The 23,168-nt window shown below is 34.1% G+C and overlaps 3 protein-coding genes across 3 annotated transcripts; all 3 read left to right on the forward strand.

Annotated features, from left to right (window-relative positions):
• The first annotated feature begins 9,121 nt into the window (after positions 1-9,121).
• LOC139849308 (uncharacterized) lies at positions 9,122-11,154 on the forward strand. Its single transcript, XM_071838968.1, has 5 exons — positions 9,122-9,136; positions 9,244-9,320; positions 9,489-9,649; positions 9,776-10,199; positions 10,413-11,154. Exons 1-5 carry the CDS (start codon positions 9,122-9,124, stop codon positions 11,152-11,154), a joined length of 1,419 nt encoding a protein of 472 aa, XP_071695069.1.
• A 117-nt stretch (positions 11,155-11,271) lies between these two features.
• LOC139849309 (uncharacterized) lies at positions 11,272-13,546 on the forward strand. Its single transcript, XM_071838970.1, has 6 exons — positions 11,272-11,347; positions 11,696-11,782; positions 11,896-11,956; positions 12,041-12,103; positions 12,154-12,911; positions 13,014-13,546. Exons 1-6 carry the CDS (start codon positions 11,272-11,274, stop codon positions 13,544-13,546), a joined length of 1,578 nt encoding a protein of 525 aa, XP_071695071.1.
• Positions 13,547-13,597: 51 nt separating this feature from the next.
• Positions 13,598-14,668, forward strand: LOC139849310 (uncharacterized). The gene has a single exon (XM_071838971.1). It carries the CDS (start codon positions 13,598-13,600, stop codon positions 14,666-14,668), a length of 1,071 nt encoding a protein of 356 aa, XP_071695072.1.
• Positions 14,669-23,168: the final 8,500 nt, after the last annotated feature.

Consider the following 23,168-nt stretch of genomic DNA (forward strand, 5'->3'; position numbering starts at 1 on the left):
GATAATTACGCCATCAAAATTTTATTATTCGTTTACTAGCAAGTGGTTTGGTTTAGTTTAATTAATGAAGCATTATTATAACAATGGCAACCAAACAATGGTGGCGGTTGGGTTGATTTTCGAACCAAAATATGAATTAGGAACAATAATAGTAATTGGTAGTGATTTAGATGAAGGTTGTTTTGTGATTCAAATGAAAACAGAAAAACAAGAATAAAAAGGGTGAAGGTGATTCATGATTGTTTGAGAATAAGGTGGTGACGTCGGTGATGGAGTGGTGGCCAATAATGATGTCATGGTGTACATGTTGTAGGGTGGCGGGTTTGGTTTATTCAAACAGAGTATAGATATGGTAGCAGCTAATAAATAATAGAGGTGGTTAGCCAAGGTCTTGGGTTGTTTGCGTATGGAATAGAAACAGAAAAAAAAACAAGCCGTAGTATCAAAATTGCGATAGTATTTGATGGTGCAAGAAAATAATTATTATGGTGGGTTCATGAGGAGGGTAACCGATCGTGGTGTTGAGATGATAGAGTGTGGGTTTTCCATGCTTTTTGATTTAAATGGGTTTCCAAAAGTGATGGGTTTAATGGTTGTTTTGATGATTGTTGAAGAGGGTAGAGGTGGTTTTGTTGGTTATCGTAAATAGAAACAGAAGAAGAAATAAGAGTAGTAGTGGTGAGGTGATTATGTGTTAATGGGTGTTTGAGTTCTTGTGTTTGATCGAAGGAAAGAGACAGAAAATTTGAAGGTGGTGGTTACTTAGTAATGGTAATTGATTGTGGTGATCGAACATTATTTATGGATTCTAACATTTAACAGATAGATTCTATGGTGAAGGGTAATACATCATACGGAGTATGTAATACAAGTAAAGAAGAAGAAAAACATACGCGAGTCTTGATCTTAGTCAAAGATGGTGAATTCCAAAAGTAATGAAAAGGTGGTGATCAAGTTATGATGATTTGGTTGGGAAAGTTGAATAGTGTTTATGAGTTCTTGTACATGAAGATAGCTAGTATGATAGATGGTATGGTTATTTGCTGTGGATGGCAGGAAAACAAAAGAAAAAGCTCAAATGCACTCGTTGATTCTTATTTGGAGTTTGATATATTATCTATATGCATATGTACGAATATTATATATGTATATGTAAAGTGATAGAAATAAAACACAGTAATCTGTATCATTCAATCATGTACAGTACTTGATAATCATTCAATCATATTATGTCATGATTCACGGACATATTTTCATCAGAGAATAAATATAATATTAGTAACATAATAAACATATGATTAGAAAACTAGCAACCACCTCTAATAATTTTAATCGGCCGACAGTTTTAATATGGACATTATTTTATAAAAAGATCATTAATTGTTTAAAATTATTAAACATAAATTGAATCAACTGTCCGCACTCGATCTTGGGTGAGATATAAAAGTGTTAAAATTTAATAATTATATATATCAAATATACATATAGATTCATTTTCATACGAATTTAATTATATCATATTTTATTTTACAATTTTTGTTTTAATGATTAAATCGTATATATCAATATTTTCAGTTATTATATATACATATATTTATATATATATATATATATATATATATATATATATATATATATATATATATATATATATATATATATATATATATATATATATATATATATATACATATATACACATTCATTTACAATTAATTGTTCGTGAATCGTCGAAAGCAGTCGAAGGTCAATTGAATATATGAAACAGTTCAAAAAATTTTGAGATTCAGTTTAACAGACTTTGCTTATTGTGTCAAAACCATATTAAGATCAAGTTTAAATTTGGTCAATAATTTTCGGGTCGTCATAAATAGACCCCCTAATTGACGCGAATCCTAAAGATAGATCTATCGGGCCCAACAAGCCCCATTCTGGAATTTGAAATACTTTAGTACTTCGAGTTTATCATGTCCGATGGGTGTCCCGGAATGATGGGGATATTCGATATGCATCTTGTTAAGGTCGGTTACCAGGTGTTCACCATATGAATGAATTTTTATGTATATGCAGTTTGAAAAATGCCTGATATGAGATGTGTATTTATGAGAAATGAAAATCTTGTGGTCTATTAAAATGATGAAAATGATCGTTTATGATAAATTAATGAACTCACCTACCTTTTGGTTGACACTTTAAAGCATGTTTATTCTCAAGTATGAAAGAAATCTTCCGCTGTGCATTAGCTCATTCTAGAGATATTACTTGGAGTCATTCATGACATATTTCAAAAGACATTGCATTTGAGTCGTTAAGTTTATCAAGATTATTATTAAGTCGTTGATAGTTTGATATATTATGAAATGGAATGCATGCATGTCAGCTTTTGATATAATGAAAGTTTGTCTTTTAAAAACGAATGCAATGTTTGTAAAATGTATCATATAGAGGTTAAGTACCTCGCGATGTAATCAACTATTGTGAATCGTTTATAATCGATATGGACTTCGTTCAGATGGATTAGGACGGGTTATTATAGTTGGTATCAGAGCGGTGGTCTTAGCGAACTAGGTCTTGCATTAGTGTATCTAACTGATAGTTGTTTAGATGCATTAGTGGGTCTGGACTTCGACCGTGTCTGCATGTCAAAAGTTTTGCTTATCATTTCTTGTCGAAAATTACCTTCTTATCATTCTTAGTCTAGACACGTTTTACTGCATTGACTGCATGAATAGTGTATAGACAAAATTCATATCTTAGCATATCTGCTAATTCATATCTTAGCGTATCTGTTACTGTTACCTTTGCCTGACAGCTTCCGTAGATTCCTCCGTAACTTATGGGATTTTAGTATTATATATGCATATGTAAATTATGTATTGCAGGGTACTAATCTACATCCTATAATCTATTTCTTATCAAAGATCCTTCATCTGATCGTACGAGATGAATCCCTCAACCAGTTTGAATTCCTCGGATTTCGACAGCTATTTCGATATGGAGTTTCACCTAAGCTCCGAAAGCAGTGTCACCAGAATGAATCAACCAATTCATCTGATGGATTCGTAGTCAACTTAATCAATGGAGACGCGAAGAAGGTGATCCCTTCCACCAACCGAATTCACCTCTTGGCGAAGAACCTGAAGCACTTACCGGCGAACCAGTCCGAAACACCATTTTCACCCTCATTTCCCGAATACCTCGCCACGATTATATTCTATCTAAAATTCTAAACCTTATTCATTCGCTGGTCCGACCAAAAATCACCTCGGAATAATAGAAGGAGTCAACAAACTTCGCTCTCAAGTAATCAATTTGGAGAATATGGTGCAAAATTTACTAGCTTCAGCAACATCACCGGCACCAACAGTACCATCAGTACCATCAACAATCCATGCCTCAACATCTCATTCTATACCTCGAGTATAATCATAGTTCTACTTATCGCTCTACATCAGTTATCTTCGTTCTTCATGGCGATTATGTAATCTCTAATGTTATAGAGATTATGTATTCTAGTTTTGACGGTAAACCAAATGAGTTTAATATTATATTAACTCATTAAATCCATGATTACATCTGAAGAAAATATATATGTATATATATTTTCATAAGGATTGTAATTAAAAAATTCTTTTGTACAAACTGTTAATGGTGAAAATATTTTAACGGGTAGTTAATACCCGAGGAATATTTAGATTTCACATTAATAAGTTACACTGTACATTCTTCAAATCTGATTCAACATTCATTTACTATCCTACTTACATCTACAAAGATACGAATCCGTTCACCGCAGAATAACCATTTTCATTCAATTTCATATTTGGATTTTGACCTATCAGAATCCAACAAATGGCATAATGAAGAAAACATTGGACAAAATAAAATTTGTTAGAAACAAACAAATTAACTATGAAAAATTTTGTTAAGAATCCACGTTAACTGTTCTTAGCTAACTGTTCCTAGCTAACTGATTACATTTTATTTATCGCAATTTAATTATCGTAATTTATATTCTCTCCATTTTATTTATCATCATTTAATATCTGTTATTTATTTTACGCACTTTAAATATCGGGACACGTATACATGGTTTTGACATATCATATCGGCGCATCTGTATATATATTATTTGGAATAACCATAGACACTCTATATGCAGTAATGATCGAGTTAGCTATACAGGGTTGAGGTTGATTCTACAATAGTATATATACTTTGAGTTGTGATCGAGTCTGAGACATGTACACGAGTCACGATACATATTAATTAATTCAAATATTATATATTAAATTATTGAACTGCTAACTGTGGACTATCAACTGTGGACTACCAATATTGGACAATTAAAATGAATTAAAATATTGATTATAACATATAAAACTAAACAATTCTTCAAGTTTGCCACTTGATTTCATCTTAAACCTCATTTGTATCTTGTCGATTACAATCTGCGTTCAAACCTTTCATAATTCTTGAAAACACCTCAATCGAGAGGATGAACCAACCACACTTCATCTATAGAAAGGAATATTTATGCATATAGTTATGCACCTGAAAAACTCTCAGAACCTGAGTAAACGTTTAACACGTAGCTGTGCTAATTTCTTTAGCGTTATTATTACTGAAAATAACCTTACAACTCCTGTTCGAGATAGCCAGTTTTGTCACAGCTTCGGCAAGTCAACTTCGACTTTTCTTTCGAAACAACCTTGTTATAACCTTGATAATATATGCGTGCTCTTCTATCGTTACCGAGGAAACGTTTATATCCCACCACATTAGCAGTAACTTTATTGATCTTTGACTTTCCAAAAAATCATTATATTCATTGAAACCCTATTATATACTCATCCGCATCTTGTAACAATAATTGCCATACCACCTACCAGGAATCATCAATCATCAATCATCAATCTCGAATCTCGTAGTGTTTTCACTTCAACAGTTATATATATACATATAACTCCTGGAAATTTTGAACTCCCATTATGAAATTCTGAAAAACACTCTAGTCTACGAATCAGTTCTTTAAATTTTGAGAAAATTGATAAAGCAGCTAAAACTGTTAATGACTTTAACAGTCTAAAGTTTGATGATAAAGATTGGAGTGTTGAAAAAGCTCAAGAATTTTGATAAACGAATTGAACAAACCATAAAGGAGACTCTAAACAAATCACAAGGACTAAACTTGTATATAAAGAATCCTGATGATTCTGTTTCTGATGAAATCTTTAGCGAATACCATGCTCCTTAATCGCTCTAAATCATCATGAATGAATTTCTTCATCACAAGTTGATTATAAAATTCTAAGATATTATCGTATCTTTCATTATAAATATCCTCAATATTTCTGAAGATATCTTCATAAATATTCTCGTTCGATATTAATTATCTCTCCGCGCTATCTGTGATATATCATAACAGGAAACTATTTTAGTTTCTAAATTCTAAAAAAAAAATCGAACTTAAATTATGAATGTTGTTGAAGTAGTGTTGGAAACTGAAGCATGAGTTAGTATAATATAATGACACTTGATCAACGTGATTATATTACAGTAAGTCATGCTGAGTTTCTAATGGATTGTGATGATTCACAGACTATAATGTCATCATGTGCCATGTTACACCACTCTTACATTCTACCTAATCTCTAAATATATCAATAACATATTTTTATTAATAGTTCTATCTTTTTCAATGACTACTGGTAATTTGACAAATCAAGATCAATCTATCATAATTTCTCTCTTAGAACATTAGTTATGTTCATTCGAAACTTCATACCTACGAATTCTGGACCATTATTCGCTTGACTTAAAGTCGGGAAGAGAAAAACAAAGTATGGAACTCCAAAATATAAAGGAAATGAAGAGGGTGGATTTATAGTGAAATATCTGACAGAGCAATCGAAACAGATTATCGCAATTAAGCAAAGAAGAGCCTATTTCCTTAATTAGTGAAGAATCAAATCTTATTACGAAGATTTCCTCTAAATTGTCACACCCCAGCTTAACATGACCACAATATTGTCCGCTTTGCCCGCAGGCGCACGGCTTTTTCTTGGCGACCACACACGAGAAGCACTTTCCCAGGAGGTCACCCATCCTGGTAGTGCTCTCACCCGAGCACGCTTAACTGCAGCGTACTCACACATTTGCTCTGCATGTGGTCCCAAAACGCGTTGTGTCATTTAAGCGTGAGTATTACCTTATAATCCCATGATCACTCATGTTCGTGGGCGATGTGGGATTTGCCTAGGGTGTTACATTCACCCCCCCTTAGGGACTCATCGTCCTCGATGAGGTTTGCCCCACCACCCCCAACGGCACATGAGTGGCTCTGATACCATTCTGTAACACCCCAGCTTAACATGACCACAATATTGTCCGCTTTGCCCGCAGGCGCACGGCTTTTTCTTGGCGACCACACACGAGAAGCACTTTCCCAGGAGGTCACCCATCCTGGTAGTGCTCTCACCCGAGCACGCTTAACTGCAGCGTACTCACACATTTGCTCTGTATGTGGTCCCAAAACGCGTTGTGTCATTTAAGCGTGAGTATTACCTTATAATCCCATGATCACTCATGTTCGTGGGCGATGTGGGATTTGCCTAGGGTGTTACATAAATCCCTGAATTCCGGAAATCCACCATATCTACGTCAAAGGATATGACGAAATATTATTTTCTCATTTCATTCTTTTGTGATAACTTCACTCGTACTCTTCGAGTAATCGAATTATCTTATCCATATTACTCAACAGTAATAAAACTCTATTTATCAACCCATATTCGTCATGAAAACATATTTATTGTCAGCCATGACCATCCCAATCAAATTTCGGGACGAAATTTCTTTAACAGGTAGGTACTGCGATGACCCGGGAATTTCCGACCAAATTTAAACTTGATCTTCATCTGAAACCGACACGATAAGCAAAGTCTGTAATAATGAAGTCTCAAAAACTTTGAACTGTGTTCATGTATTCATTTGACCTCTGACTATTCCCGACGATTCACGAATCAATGTGTAACTAATGATATAAATATATATATATATATATATATATATATATATATATATATATATATATATATATATACATATATATATATACATATACATATACATATACATATACATAAGTGTATATATAATAAATAAATGTATACATTCATCAATTAGAATTAAAAATGTAAAATAACAAACAAAATAATTAAGTTGTTATAAAAATAAATATATATAAATAGATATATGATATTATTATAAATCTATGTAGTTATAAGATATAAAAGATTTCTATATTGAAGTATTTATAAAATATATAAATAATAAATATTCAATAGATGTAGTCATATAGTATATAATATAAATTGTAATATAAATATATTTAAAAGTAATTACAAGTTTAATTATAATTATTATTTGATTATTATTACATTTATTATCATTATTAATATTAATATCCATATCATTAAAATTATAATACTGAAATTGTTATATTTGATTTGTTAATATCATTATCACTAGTAGTAAAATTGTAATTTTAACTATATGATTAATATTAGTAATATTATTAAATATTATTATTACCATTTTCATTAAGAATTATTATTATTATTATTAATTAGTATTATTATTATTAATATATATATTAATTATTATCATTAATGTTTATTAAATATTTAAAGTAAAAACAGATTAAACGAATCTGTTATCATCTACATAAAAATTTAATTTTTTTTTATTCTATCGACAATTCAGTTTCACATCCTTTTCCAAACTGTATTTGATTTGTAAGTTTTGGAATCTGATTACAAAAATTAATCTAGACCCGTACGATTCTGTTGAAATTGAAGATATCACTTTATATTTTTTTTTTGTTTCCTGATTTCATTCCTATCTGGCATCGATATCCTTGCTCACAACAATCCAATACCAATCAATACATGTACAGCGTCATTCTATTATTTCCACTTTACAAAACCCTGCTGCAAGTCGAATTAAAGAGGAGAGAAAACAAACAGATTTAAAGAAACAAAGTCAGTTCCCTGTTCTTGAACTCATTTTGCTCAACCACCATAGTCACACTCACCACCTTTGATAATCACCTCACCAATGAGCACTATCATTCTTCTGTTTCTATTTGACACCATCATATCCTAACACCACCACCTGCATTCTTTGTACTTCTTCTTGATATAGCCCATTCATCATCACCAATGGAACTCATCATCCACCATGTACAACCAACGACCACTTTGAAACCACCCATATGATCATCACCATTGAAGCAACACCAACCTTCGTAAAATTTATGCTTATACTCGACTAACTGCTGCAGCTATTTATTTCTGTTTGACAAACACCACCAGCTACACTCAAAACCGCCACCACCGCACCTACATCAAAACTGCTGCAGATCGAAGCTTGTTGCTGCTGTTCCTGTCTTGCAAAGCACATGCTACCTATATACGTTCCTACTACGGTACAATCTATTCTCTGTTTATGTTTTCGATTACCACAAACACATCGAAACCTCTTGTTGCTGTGTGCTGCGTAACCAAACCCAAAACACAAATCCACAATATTGAAGCTATTTGAAGAAATGAAAAGGATGGAACATGATAACGGTTTAAAGTTTGTACAACTTGAACATATGATAGTATTAGATAAAACATTATTAATAAACAAGTGGAGTAAGTTATCCTTCATAGTCGAACATGTAGGCCACTCAATGGACGTTCCATATTTTTTTTTTAAAGTAACTATGACTTTGATGATGAATGCTACCCATGTTTCTGTCAGTTTGCTTTTGTTCGGACCCTACACTCCATCGAGACCCATTTTTAGTTCCCCACCAAGACATATTTTTAATTAGTAACTTGTCCATTTTCCTTTTGCTATATATTTTTTTTTCCCATGTGATATAGTTAATGAGAATTAAAAAGGGAAACGAAAATGATAATCTTATGTTATGATGGATTATTATGATTATGATGTTAATGATAAATAAATTGATGATGAGGATGATAGTTGATGATGATGGTTACAGTTACGTATAATGATGAAAGAGGCGAATATTAATGAATTTAAATACGGTTTATAAATAACTCAAATGGGCATAAATCAGGTAAACAAGATTGGTCGAGTGGTTTGCGAGGGTGGTGTTATACAGGAGGTCGTGGGTTCAATCCCCGGGCATGACTTTTTTTTTTATTTTTTTAAAATTAACAACAGAATCTGTTTGGGCCTTCAAATGAGCTTGTTAAGTATCTTGGGTTTAATAATTGTATTGGACTTTCAATTAGATTAAGGTAATATTATTTTTGGTAGATTATTGTATTATTATCAAAATTATTATTTTCATTATTATTATTTTTAAACTTATCATTTTATTAAACTTATCGATTTTCGTCATATTCATATTGAAAAAATACACCTATGTGTATGGTTATATCAAAAGTCATATAATTTGTTTTAAGTCTTGCAGCTTCTTCTTCTACTTCCAACAACATTGGTAACCGCAAAACCAGAGGAAGGCCCGTTAAATATAGATTTTCTGAAAATGACATCTTACCTCTAAGATTGACATCCGTAGACACACAATCAGATGAAAATGATAAGTTTACTAGGATTTTGCCTGGTAATTATTTATTACAGACCACGTTGCTTTATACATTTTGGCATTAGGTAACATATATAAAGCCGTAATATATATTTAAATTATTCATTCTAACATTCCTTATGGTTTTAGAATACTGAGACATAGGAGATCCAATATACATATGTAACGAGTGTAAGGCACGTGTATGGAAAGATGAAGCGATGCGTGGTAATAAGACATTCCAAAAAAAGGTCTATTCGATTTGTTGCTTAAACGGAAAGGTTGAGATACCTAATTTGCACTACCCTCCTGAGTACCTACTCGACTTGTACAAAGGACAATCTGATAAAAGCAAGAACTTTATCGAGAACATTCGACGTTACAATATGATGTTCAGCTTTACGTCCATTGGCGGCAAAATAGATCATAAGATCAACAGTGGTCGAGGTCCGTATGTTTATCGTATGTATGGACAGAATTACCATCTAGTTGGCAGCTTACTACCAGAAGACGGACATAATGCAAAATTTCTTCAACTTTACATATATGATACTGCCAATGAATCTGAAAACAGAATAACTGCATACGGGTACGTCGAAATTTTCAATGACTAGCTTTATTATTGCTTTTACTAAAATTATAAAAAAAATATATGTTTTCAATCTGTACATTTTTTTTTTATCAAATGCTAACATTTAAACAACTTAAATGTGTCGTCCCTTCATTAAAAAATTAATCATAAAAAATTGTGGTAGGTATTCAAATACTTTTATTGATTATTTGATTTTTTTTGTCTTTACAGTTCGAGGAACATCAGTTCAAACCCATATTCTATTGAATTTGGTACTGTCCATGAACTACAAGGGTTATTAGATTCTGTAAATCCTTTAGTTCAAATGTTCCGTATGGCTAGAGATAGGTATGAATTTAACCAAGCAGAACCCATACGCATCAAACTAATTGGACGGACGGATAAAGATGGTAGAACGTATAATCTTCCGACTGCCGATGAAGTTGCAGCTCTTATAGTCGGCGATTTAGATGGAACTACTGACAAGAGAGACATTATATTGGAAACAAAGTCGAAGCAGTTACAACGTATTAGTGAACTACACGTGCGATATCTAGCACTGCAATACCCCTTATTGTTTCCATATGCTGAAGATGGATACAGGACAGATGTCTACCATAAAGGTGTTGAAAGTCCCGATGATCCTGGACATATTCATCTAACAATTAGGGAATTTTTTGCATATCGCTTACAATCAAGGGTCGGTGAAGTTTCTCTGATTCTGTTTTCTCGGAAATTGTTGCAACAATTTATAGTGGATGCCTACACTATGGTGGAGAACACTAGATTGAACTACCTACGTAATAATCAAAAAATTCTACGTGCCTCATCTCTCACACACCTTTATGATGCTCAAGATTCTTGTAGTAGCAACGTTTCTGACATTGGTAATCGTGTTGTATTACCATCTTCCTTCACTAGAGGAGCCAGATATATGCGGGAAAATTATTTGGATGCAATGGCTATTGTGTGAGCATTTGGACACCCCGATTTATTTATAACATTCACGTGCAATCCAAAATGGCCCGAAATTCTCAGATTTTTAACCGAAGATGATCTAAAACCTGAGGATAGGCCTGACATAATTACCATGGTGTATAAGATTAAGTTAGATCAACTAATCGCTCTTTTGAAGGATGAATACCTTTTTGGTAAATCATTGGGAGGTAATTGTTAATTCCTTAATCGTTTTGTATTTTTCAATCGCCATACTTACATATATACAAATAATAAAAATGTATATTATATATATATATATATATATATATATATATATATATATATATATATATATATATATATATATATATATATATATATATATATATATATATATATATATATATATATATATATATATATATATATATATATATATGGTAAACATAATACTGTTACTAATATTTAACAAAAAAATGCAGTTGTGGCTGTCATAGAATTTTAGAAGCGTGGACTTCCTCATTTCCATCAGTGTTTATTTATGGATAAAGAAGGTTGGGTTCCAACTTCTGCAGATATAGACAAGATTATTTGTGCTGAAATTCCGGACAAAGAAGAAGATCCAGATTTATATTCAATTGTGTCAGAATTCATGATGCATGGTCCATGTGGAACAGATACCCTACATGTCCATGTATGATAAAAGATAAGTGTTCTAAGCATTTTCCAAAGGAGTTTTCCAATGAAACTCACTTTGATGGTCAAGGTTTCCCAGTGTATAAACGGTGTGATGATGGTCATTTTATTATGAAAGGAGATACTCCACTCGACAACAGGTTAGTTCATTTGAAGTATTTATAAAATTTTGTAGCGTAAAATTGTTAATTTATTAAATACTAATTACTTACACATATCAACAGGAACGTCGTTTCCTACAACAAGCAACTATCGAAACAGTTTCAATCACACATCAATGTTGAATGGTGCAACCAAATTGGTTCGATTAAATACCTTTTTAAATACATAAATAAAGGGCCCGACAGAATATCTGTGCGAATAGAAAATTCAGACGGCGGAAAATCAAACCAAAAAAAAAACAAGGAAAAGATGAGATTGCAGACTATTACAGTTGTCGTTACATTTCAGCTTGTGAGGCGGCCTGGCGATTATTCAATTTTCCAACTATATACCGAACACCTGCAGTCTATCGAATTTGCTTTCACTTACCTAATCATGAGCCCATTTATTATGACGGCGACGAAGATTTTGAATCTATACTTACAAAGCATACAGTTGGAGCTTTTCAGTTTATTGAATGGATGAACTGTAATAAAACAGATCAGCATGCTCGACAGTATACATACGTGGAATTTCCAAGATATTATGTCTGGAATTCGGGCCCGAGACAGTGGACAAGACGTAAATCACAGCTGGTTGTTGGTAGAATACACTTCGTTCCTCCGAATTCTGGTGAAACGTATTATCTAAGGATACTTCTGAACAAAGTCAAGGGACCCACTTGCTTTGAGGATATTAGGACAGTCAACGGCATATTATACGATACTTTTAAGGAGGCATGCTACGCCCTGGGACTTTTAGACGATGATCGGGAATATGTTGCATCTATAAAAGAGACACATGCTTGGGCATCTGGAGAATTTTGTCAATCTTTGTTAGTGTCTTTGATAACAATCGATAGTCTATCCTTCCTTAACCGTGTTTGGAATGAAACTCGTGATCTACTGTCTGACGACCTACATCATGAATGTCCTCCTCATGTATCAACTAACGGTATAAACTCTAACATCAAGACATTTGCTTATTATTTAATTTACATCTTATTTGTGGTATATGTATTTCATTATAATTCTAATAAATTGTTATGTCATGTAGATGAAGCTGAACTGAAGAAGGTTTTGTACAACCTCGCGCTATCGAAAATTGAAAGAATGTTGAATAGTTCAGGGAGTACTCTAAAGAATATCCATAATATGCCTTTTCCTGATTACGAGTTCATAAATTATACGTGCAATATTCTTATTGATGATGAGATGGCTTATGATAGGGAAACACTTGAACAAGATCTAGAAAGATATCTGTCTATAATGACGGTTGTGCAAAGGACAGTATACGACCAGATTATTGATGCTGTTTTAGTTGATGCGGGTGGCCTATTATTCCTGTACGGTTATGGAGGAGCCGGAAAGACTTATGTTTGGAAAACACTTGCATCCGCCGTTCGTGCTCGTGGTGATATAGTTATTAACGTCGCATCAAGCGGTATAGCTGCTTTATTGTTAACCGGCGGTAGGACTGCACATTATAGGTTTGCTATACCTATTAATGTTCTGGAAGATTCTTTTTGTAATATACAACCGGATAGTGAATTAGCTGGATTATTGAACAAGGCAAAATTAATCATATAGGATGAAGCTCCCATGATGCACAGACACTGTTTTGAAGCTTTTGATAGCACTATGCGGGACATAATCAAGTCAGCGAATAAGAAAATGCCGTTTGGTGGTAAAGTCGTGGTGTTCGGTGGAGATTTCAGGCAGATCCTTCCAGTTGTACATAAAGGAAACAGAGCAGAAATAGTAAATGCTTCGCTGCATTCATCTGACTTGTGGCGTCATTGTAAGGTACTTACACTAACTAAAAATATGCGCTTGAATGGTGGCGAGAATGAATTGGAAAAAAAAGAGATTAGTGACTTTGCAGATTGGATTTTGAAAATTGGTGAAGGAAAGATTAATCTTCCAAATGATGGAGAAGCTGACATTATTTTTCCCGATGAAGTATTAATTCCTTCACATGATAATCATATACAGAACATTGTGGATTCTATTTATCCTAGCCTTCACAGCGATCTTGGTGATCCCAATTTTTTTCAAAACAAAGCCATACTTGCTCCAACAAATGAGGAAGTTGATTCTATTAATGATGCTGTGTTGGCCTCCATTGACGAAGAAGAAAGAGTCTACTACAGTTCAGACAGCCTAAGTCCAGACGAAGTTGATGATTTATTTGCACAATCATTGTATTCACCAGAAATTTTAAATGGTTTAAAAGTACCAGGTGTTCCCAATCACAGGCTTGTTTTGAAGAAGGGAGTGCCTATAATGTTGTTACGTAACGTTGACCAGTCAAAGGGCTTGTGTAATGGTACAAGGTTAATAGTTGAAAGGCTTGCAGATAATACTATTGAAGCAAGAATAATAACTGGTCACTGTTTTGGCCAATTGACCTACATTCCAAGAATGATTGTAGAACCTACAGACAAGAATATTGCAATCAAATTCCATAGGCGTCAGTTTCCAGTTAATGTCTGCTTTGCGATGACGATAAACAAAAGTCAAGGACAATCACTCTCAAATGTTGGCTTATATCTACGAAAACCGGTCTTCACTCACGGTCAACTTTATGTTGCAGTGTCTCGTGTTACAAGCAAGAAAGGACTGAAGGTGCTTATATTGGATGAGGATGGAAACGTTTCACACACGACGAGGAATGTGGTATACAAAGAAGTGTTACAGTCTATCAAATAGCATAATTTTTCTACAACTGCACAGGTTAATTTGACTACTACTAATTTTAACTTACTTCAATAATGTTTTAATTTTCGTTAAATAACAATGCTTGTGCCTTTACAAGTAAATACACCAAATCCTCCAAATCATATATTGTTTCACATTGTCTGATATGCTCTATCTGAATAATAAGTTTAGTATACCAGTCCAGTCGTTTGTTAATTTACCGCTGCCATTGTAAAAAAACACATCTTTGTTAAATATTAGTATTACCAATACCACTAACTTTTGTTTTACGAAATCTGAATACATATATCAACATGTAGCTTTACGATGAGTAACTGTCTTCAAGTATATTTATATTCAATTTCTTATGAATCTGTCTTTTACTATTTGATGTGAATGCTGCCATGAAATGTCCCGTTCTTATTGATTAAAAACGTTCCATATTAATTGATTTCGTTGCGAGGTTTTGACCTCTATATGAGACGTTTTTCAAAGACTGCATTCATTTTTAAAACAAACCATAACCTTTATTTCATAGATAAAGGTTTTAAAAAGCTTTACGTAGATTATCAAATAATGATAATCTAAAATATCCTGTTTACACACGACCATTACATAATGGTTTACAATACAAATATGTTACAACAAAATAAGTTTCTTGAATGCAGTTTTTACACAATATCATACAAGCATGGACTCCAAATCTCGTCCTTATTTAACTATGCGACAGCGAAAGCTCTTAATAATCACCTGAGAATAAACATGCTTAAAACGTCAACAAAAATGTTGGTGAGTTGTAGGTTTAACCTATATATATCAAATCATAATAATAGACCACAAGATTTCATATTTCAATACACATCCCATACATAGAGATAAAAATCATTCATATGGTGAACACCTGGTAACCGACATTAACAAGATGCATATATAAGAATATCCCCATCATTCCGGGACACCCTTCGGATATGATATAAATTTCGAAGTACTAAAGCATCCGGTACTTTGGATGGGGTTTGTTAGGCCCAATAGATCTATCTTTAGGATTCGCGTCAATTAGGGTGTCTGTTCCCTAATTCTTAGATTACCAGACTTAATAAAAAGGGGCATATTCGATTTCGATAATTCAACCATAGAATGTAGTTTCACGTACTTGTGTCTATTTTGTAAATCATTTATAAAACCTGCATGTATTCTCATCCCAAAAATATTAGATTTTAAAAGTGGGACTATAACTCACTTTCACAGATTTTTACTTCGTCGGGAAGTAAGACTTGGCCACTGGTTGATTCACGAACCTATAACAATATATACATATATATCAAAGTATGTTCAAAATATATTTACAACACTTTTAATATATTTTGATGTTTTAAGTTTATTAAGTCAGCTGTCCTCGTTATTAACCTACAACTAGTTGTCCACAGTTAGATGTACAGAAATAAATCGATAAATATTATCTTGAATCAATCCACGACCCAGTGTATACGTATCTCAGTATTGATCACAACTCAAACTATATATATTTTGGAATCAACCTCAACCCTGTATAGCTAACTCCAACATTCACATATAGAGTGTCTATGGTTGTTCCGAAATATATATAGATGTGTCGACATGATAGGTCGAAACATTGTATACGTGTCTATGGTATCTCAAGATTACATAATATACAATACAAGTTGATTAAGTTATGGTTGGAATAGATTTGTTACCAATTTTCACGTAGCTAAAATGAGAAAAATTATCCAATCTTGTTTTACCCATAACTTCTTCATTTTAAATCCGTTTTGAGTGAATCAAATTGCTATGTTTTCATATTGAACTCTATTTTATGAATCTAAACAGAAAAAGTATAGGTTTATAGTCGGAAAAATAAGTTACAAGTCGTTTTTGTAAAGGTAGTCATTTCAGTCGAAAGAACGACGTCTAGATGACCATTTTAGAAAACATACTTCCACTTTAAGTTTAATCATAATTTTTGGATATAGTTTCATGTTCATAATAAAAATCATTTTCTCAGAATAACAACTTTAAAATCAAAGTTTATCATAGTTTTTAATTAACTAACCCAAAACAGCCCGCGGTGTTACTACGACGGCGTAAATCCGGTTTTACGGTGTTTTTCGTGTTTCCAGGTTTTAAATCATTAAGTTAGCATATCAGATAGATATAGAACATGTGTTTAGTTGATTTTAAAAGTCAAGTTAGAAGGATTAACTTTTGTTTGCGAACAAGTTTAGAATTAACTAAACTATGTTCTAGTGATTACAAATTTAAACCTTCGAATAAGATAGCTTTATATGTATGAATCGAATGATGTTATGAACATCATTACTACCTTAAGTTCCTTGGATAAACCTACTGGAAAATAGAAAAATGGATCTAGCTTCAATGGATCCTTGGATGGCTCGAAGTTCTTGAAGCAGAATCATGACACGAAAACAAGTTCAAGTAAGATCATCACTTGAAATAAGATTGTTATAGTTATAGAAATTGAACCAAAGTTTGAATATGATTATTACCTTGTATTAGAATGATAACCTACTGTAAGAAACAAAGATTTCTTGAGGTTGGATGATCACCTTACAAATTGGAAGTGAGCTAGCAAACTTGAAAGTATTCTTGATTTTATGAAACTAGAACTTTTGGAATTTATGAAGAACACTTAGAACTTGAAGATAGAACTTGAGAGAGATCAATTAGATGAAGAAAATTGAAGAATGAAAGTGTTTGTAGGTGTTTTTGGTCGTTGGTGTATGGATTAGATATAAAGGATATGTAATTTTGTTTTCATGTAAATAAGTCATGAATGATTACTCATATTTTTGTAATTTTATGAGATATTTCATGCTAGTTGCCAAATGATGGTTCCCACATGTGTTAGGTGACTCACATGGGCTGCTAAGAGCTGATCATTGGAGTGTATATACCAATAGTACATACATCTAAAAGCTGTGTATTGTACGAGTACGAATACGGGTGCATACGAGTAGAATTGTTGATGAAACTGAACGAGGATGTAATTGTAAGCATTTTTGTTAAGTAGAAGTATTTTGATAAGTGTATTGAAGTCTTTCAAAAGTGTATAAATACATATTAAAACACTACATGTATATACATTTTAACTGAGTCGTTAAGTCATCGTTAGTCGTTACATGTAAGTGTTGTTTTGAAACCTTTAGGTTAACGATCTTGTTAAATGTTGTTAACCCAATGTTTATAATATCAAATGAGATTTTAAATTATTATATTATCATGATATTATCATGTATGAATATCTCTTAATATGATATATATACATTAAATGTCTTTACAACGATAATCGTTACATATATGTCTCGTTTAAAAATCATTAAGTTAGTAGTCTTGTTTTTACATATGTAGTTCATTGTTAATATACTTAATGATATGTTTACTTATCATAGTATCATGTTAACTATATATATATCCATATATATGTCATCATATAGTTTTTACAAGTTTTAACGTTTGTGAATCACCGGTCAACTTGGGTGGTCAATTGTCTATATGAAACATATTTCAATTAATCAAGTCTTAACAAGTTTGATTGCTTAACATGTTGGAAACATTTAATCATGTAAATATCAATCTCAATTAATATATATAAACATGGAAAAGTTCGGGTCACTACAGTACCTACCCGTTAAATAAATTTCGTCCCGAAATTTTAAGCTGTTGAAGGTGTTGACGAATCTTCTGGAAATAGATGCGGGTATTTCTTCTTCATCTGATCTTCACGCTCCCAGGTGAACTCGGGTCCTCTACGAGCATTCCATCGAACCTTAACAATTGGTATCTTGTTTTTCTTAAGTCTTTTAACCTCACGATCCATTATTTCGACGGGTTCTTCGATGAATTGAAGTATTTCGTTGATTTGGATTTCATCTAACGGAATAGTGAGATCTTCTTTTGCAAAACATTTCTTTAAATTCGAGACGTGGAAAGTGTTATGTACAGCCGCGAGTTGTTGAGGTAACTCTAGTCGGTAAGCTACTGGTCCGATACGATCAATAATCTTGAATGGTCCAATATACCTTGGATTTAATTTCCCTCGTTTACCAAATCGAACAACGCCTTTCCAAGGTGTAACTTTAAGCATGACCATCTCTCCAATTTCAAATTCTATATCTTTTCTTTTAATGTTAGCGTAGCTCTTTTGTCGATTTTGGGCGGTTTTCAACCGTTGTTGAATTTGGATGATCTTCTCGGTAGTTTCTTGTATAATCTCCGGACCCGTAATCTGTCTATCCCCCACTTCACTCCAACAAATCGAAGACCTGCACTTTCTACCATAAAGTGCTTCAAACGGTGCCATCTCAATGCTTGAATGGTAGCTGTTGTTGTAGGAAAATTATGCTAACGGTAGATGTCGATCCCAACTGTTTCCGAAATCAATAACACATGCTCGTAGCATGTCTTCAAGTGTTTGTATCGTCCTTTCGCTCTGCCCATCAGTTTGTGGATGATAGGCAGTACTCATGTCTAGACGAGTTCCTAATGCTTGCTGTAATGTCTGCCAGAATCTTGAAATAAATCTGCCATCCCTATCAGAGATAATAGAGATTGGTATTCCATGTCTGGAGATGACTTCCTTCAAATACAGTCGTGCTAACTTCTCCATCTTGTCATCTTCTCTTATTGGCAAGAAGTGTGCTGATTTGGTGAGACGGTCAACTATTACCCAAATAGTATCAAAACCACTTGCAGTCCTTGGCAATTTAGTGATGAAATCCATGGTAATGTTTTCCCATTTCCATTCCGGGATTTCGGGTTGTTGAAGTAGACCTGATGGTTTCTGATGCTCAGCTTTGACCTTAGAACACGTCAAACATTCTCCTACGTATTTAGCAACATCGGCTTTCATACCCGGCCACCAAAAATGTTTCTTGAGATCCTTGTACATCTTCCCCGTTCCAGGATGTATTGAGTATCTGGTTTTATGAGCTTCTCTAAGTACCATTTCTCTCATATCTCCAAATTTTGGTACCCAAATCCTTTCAGCCCTATACCGGGTTCCGTCTTCCCGAATATTAAGATGCTTCTCCGATCCTTTGGGTATTTCATCCTTTAAATTTCCCTCTTTTAAAACTCCTTGTTGCGCCTCCTTTATTTGAGTAGTAATGTTATTATGAATCATTATATTCATAGATTTTAATCGAATGGGTTCTCTGTCCTTCCTGCTCAAGGCATCTGCTACCACATTTGCCTTCCCCGGGTGGTAACGAATCTCAAAGTCGTAATCATTCAATAATTCAATCCACCTACGCTGCCTCATATTCAGTTGTTTCTGATTAAATATGTGTTGAAGACTTTTGTGGTCGGTATATATAATACTTTTGACCCCATATAAGTAGTGCCTCCAAGTCTTTAATGTAAAAACAACCGTGCCTAATTCCAAATCATGCGTCGTATAATTTTGTTCGTGAATCTTCAATTGTCTAGACGCATAAGCAATCACCTTCGTTCGTTGCATTAATACACAACTGAGACCTTGCTTTGATGCATCATAATAAATCACAAAATCATCATTCCCTTCAGGCAATGACAATATAGGTGCCGTAGTTAGCTTTTTCTTCAATAACTGAAACGCTTTCTCTTGTTCATCATTCCATTCAAATTTCTTCCCTTTATGCGTTAATGCAGTCAAGGGTTTTGCTATTCTGGAAAAGTCTTGGATGAACCTTCTGTAGTAACCAGCTAGTCCTAAAAACTGGAGTATGTGTTTCGGAGTTTTCGGGGTTTCCCACTTTTCAACAGTTTCTATCTTTGCCGGATCCACCTTAATACCTTCTTTGTTCACTATGTGACAGAGGAATTAAACTTCTTCCAACCAAAATGCACACTTTGAAAACTTAGCGTACAATTCTTCCTTCCTCAATACTTCTAACACCTTTCTCAAATGTTCACCGTGTTCTTGGTCATTCTTTGAGTAAATAAGTATGTCATCAATGAAAACAATGACAAACTTGTCAAGGTATGGTCCACACACTCGGTTCATAAGGTCCATGAACACAGCTGGTGCATTAGTTAAACCAAACGGCATGACCATAAACTCGTAATGACCGTAACGTGTTCTGAAAGCAGTCTTTGGAATATCATCTTCTTTCACCCGCATTTGATGATACCCGGAACGTAAGTCAATCTTTGAATAAACAGACGAGCCTTGTAGTTGATCAAATAAGTCATCGATTCTCGGTAGTGGGTAGCGGTTCTTGATGGTAAGTTTGTTCAACTCTCGGTAGTCGATACACAACCTGAATGTACCATCTTTCTTCTTGACAAACAAAACAGGAGCTCCCCACGGTGATGTGCTTGGTCGAATGAAACCACGCTCTAAAAGTTCTTGTAATTGGCTTTGTAGTTCTTTCATCTCGCTGGGTGTGAGTCTGTAAGGAGCACGAGCTATTGGTGCAGCTCCTGGTACAAGATCTATTTGAAATTCAACGGATCGATGTGGGGGTAATCCCGGTAATTCTTTCGGAAATACATCAGGAAATTCTTTTGCGACGGGAACATCATTGATGCTCTTTTCTTCAGTTTGTACTTTCTCGACGTGTGCTAGAACAGCATAGCAACCTTTTCTTATTAGTTTTTGTGCCTTCAAATTACTAATAAGATGTAGCTTCGTGTTGCCCTTTTCTCCGTACACCATTAAGGGTTTTCCTTTTTCTCGTATAATGCGAATTGCATTTTTGTAACAAACGATCTCCGCTTTCACTTCTTTCAACCAGTCCATACCGATTATCACATCAAAACTCCCTAACTCTACTGGTATCAAATCAATCTTAAATGTTTCGCTAACCAGTTTAATTTCTCGATTCCGACATATATTATCTGCTGAAATTAATTTACCATTTGCTAATTCGAGTAAAAATTTACTATCCAAAGGCGTCAATGGACAACTTAATTTAGCACAAAAATCTCTACTCATATAGCTTCTATCCGCACCCGAATCAAATAAAACGTAAGCAGATTTATTGTCAATAAGAAACGTACCCGTAACAAGCTCCGGGTCTTCCTGTGCCTCTGCCGTATTAATATTGAAAACTCTTCCACGGCCTTGTCCATTCGTGTTCTCCTGGTTCGGGCAATTTCTAATAATGTGGCCCGGTTTTCCACATTTATAACAAACTACATTGGCATAACTTGCTCCGACACTACTTGCTCCGCCATTACTCGTTCCGACACCATTTGTTCCTTTCGTTCTATTAACCCCTGGTCCGTAGACCTCACACTTCGCCGCGCTATGACCATTTATTTTACACTTGTTGCAAAATTTGGTGCAGAACCCCGATTGATTCTTTTCACACCTTTGGCATAGCTGCTTCTGATTGTTGTTGTTGTTGCGGTTATTATTGTTGTTGGGATGATTGTTATAGTTGCTGTTGTTGTTGTTGTTGTTGGGCCGTTTGTTGTAGTTGCGATTGATGTTGCGATTGTTGGGATAATTGTTGCGATTATTGTTGTAATTGCTGTTGTTGTTGTATTGGTGATTCTTATCACCGTTTTCCTCCCACTTTCTTTTGACTTGCTTCACATTGGCCTCTTCAGCAGTCTGTTCTTTAATTCTTTCTTCAATTTGGTTCACGAGTTTGTGAGCCATTCTACATGCCTGTTGTATGGAGGCGGGCTCGTGTGAACTTATATCTTCTTGGATTCTTTCCGGTAATCCTTCTCTTCCTCATCTTCGAATGCTCCCGGACACAATAGGCACAATTCTGTGAATCGTCTTTCGTACGTGGTAATATCAAATCCTTGGGTTCGTAACCCTCTAAGTTCTGTCTTGAGCTTATTGACCTCGGTTCTGGGACGGTACTTCTCTTTCATCAAGTGCTTGAATGCTGACCACGGTAGTGCGTACGCATCGTCTTGTCCCACTTGCTCTAGATTGGTATTCCACCATGTTAACGCAGAACCTGTGAAGGTATGCATAGCGTACTTCACTTTGTCCTCTTCAGTACACTTACTTATGGCAAACACCGATTCGACCTTCTCGGTCCACCGTTTCAATCCGATCGGTCCTTCGGTTCCATCAAATTCCAAAGGTTTGCAGGCAGTGAATTCTTTGTAGGTGCATCTTACACGATTTCCTGTACTGCTAGATCCAAGGTTATTGTTGGTATGTAGCGCAGCCTGTACTGCGGCTATGTTTGAAGCTAGAAAAGTACGGAATTCCTCTTCATTCATATTCACGGTGTGTCGAGTAGTCGGTGCCATTTCCTTCAAAATAGACAAATGGAGCAAGTTAATCATACAGAATATTAAGAGTAGTTAATAGTATTTCGTAGCATAATATGAACTCATTTATAAAAGCTTTTTCTTCATATTAGCGTTTTATAAGTTTAAATTCGGGTAGTACCTACCCGTTAAGTTCAAACTTAGTAGCTAATATACAATTCAACTACTACAATTCTATATGAAAAACTGATTATAATAATATTTCGCGTTCAAACTTTTACACAATATTTTACAAACAAACAATACCGCT

This window comes from Rutidosis leptorrhynchoides, chromosome 5, assembly GCF_046630445.1.
Source record: "Rutidosis leptorrhynchoides isolate AG116_Rl617_1_P2 chromosome 5, CSIRO_AGI_Rlap_v1, whole genome shotgun sequence".
NCBI classification, from domain to species: domain Eukaryota; kingdom Viridiplantae; phylum Streptophyta; class Magnoliopsida; order Asterales; family Asteraceae; genus Rutidosis; species Rutidosis leptorrhynchoides.

Bases quoted from the DNA above. Each gene is read 5' to 3' on its own strand.
- LOC139849308 (XM_071838968.1), top strand. The intron at 9,321-9,488 runs GTAATATTATTT...ATTTGTTTTAAG, and splicing joins GGACTTTCAATTAGATTAAG to TCTTGCAGCTTCTTCTTCTA. The intron at 10,200-10,412 runs GTACGTCGAAAT...TTGTCTTTACAG, and splicing joins AACAGAATAACTGCATACGG to TTCGAGGAACATCAGTTCAA.
- LOC139849309 (XM_071838970.1), top strand. From the start codon at position 11,272: ATGGTGTATAAGATTAAGTTAGATCAACTAATCGCTCTTTTGAAGGAT. The intron at 11,348-11,695 runs GTAATTGTTAAT...CAACTTCTGCAG, and splicing joins TTTTGGTAAATCATTGGGAG to ATATAGACAAGATTATTTGT. The intron at 12,104-12,153 runs GTGCAACCAAAT...ACATAAATAAAG, and splicing joins TCACACATCAATGTTGAATG to GGCCCGACAGAATATCTGTG.
- LOC139849310 (XM_071838971.1), top strand. From the start codon at position 13,598: ATGCGGGACATAATCAAGTCAGCGAATAAGAAAATGCCGTTTGGTGGT.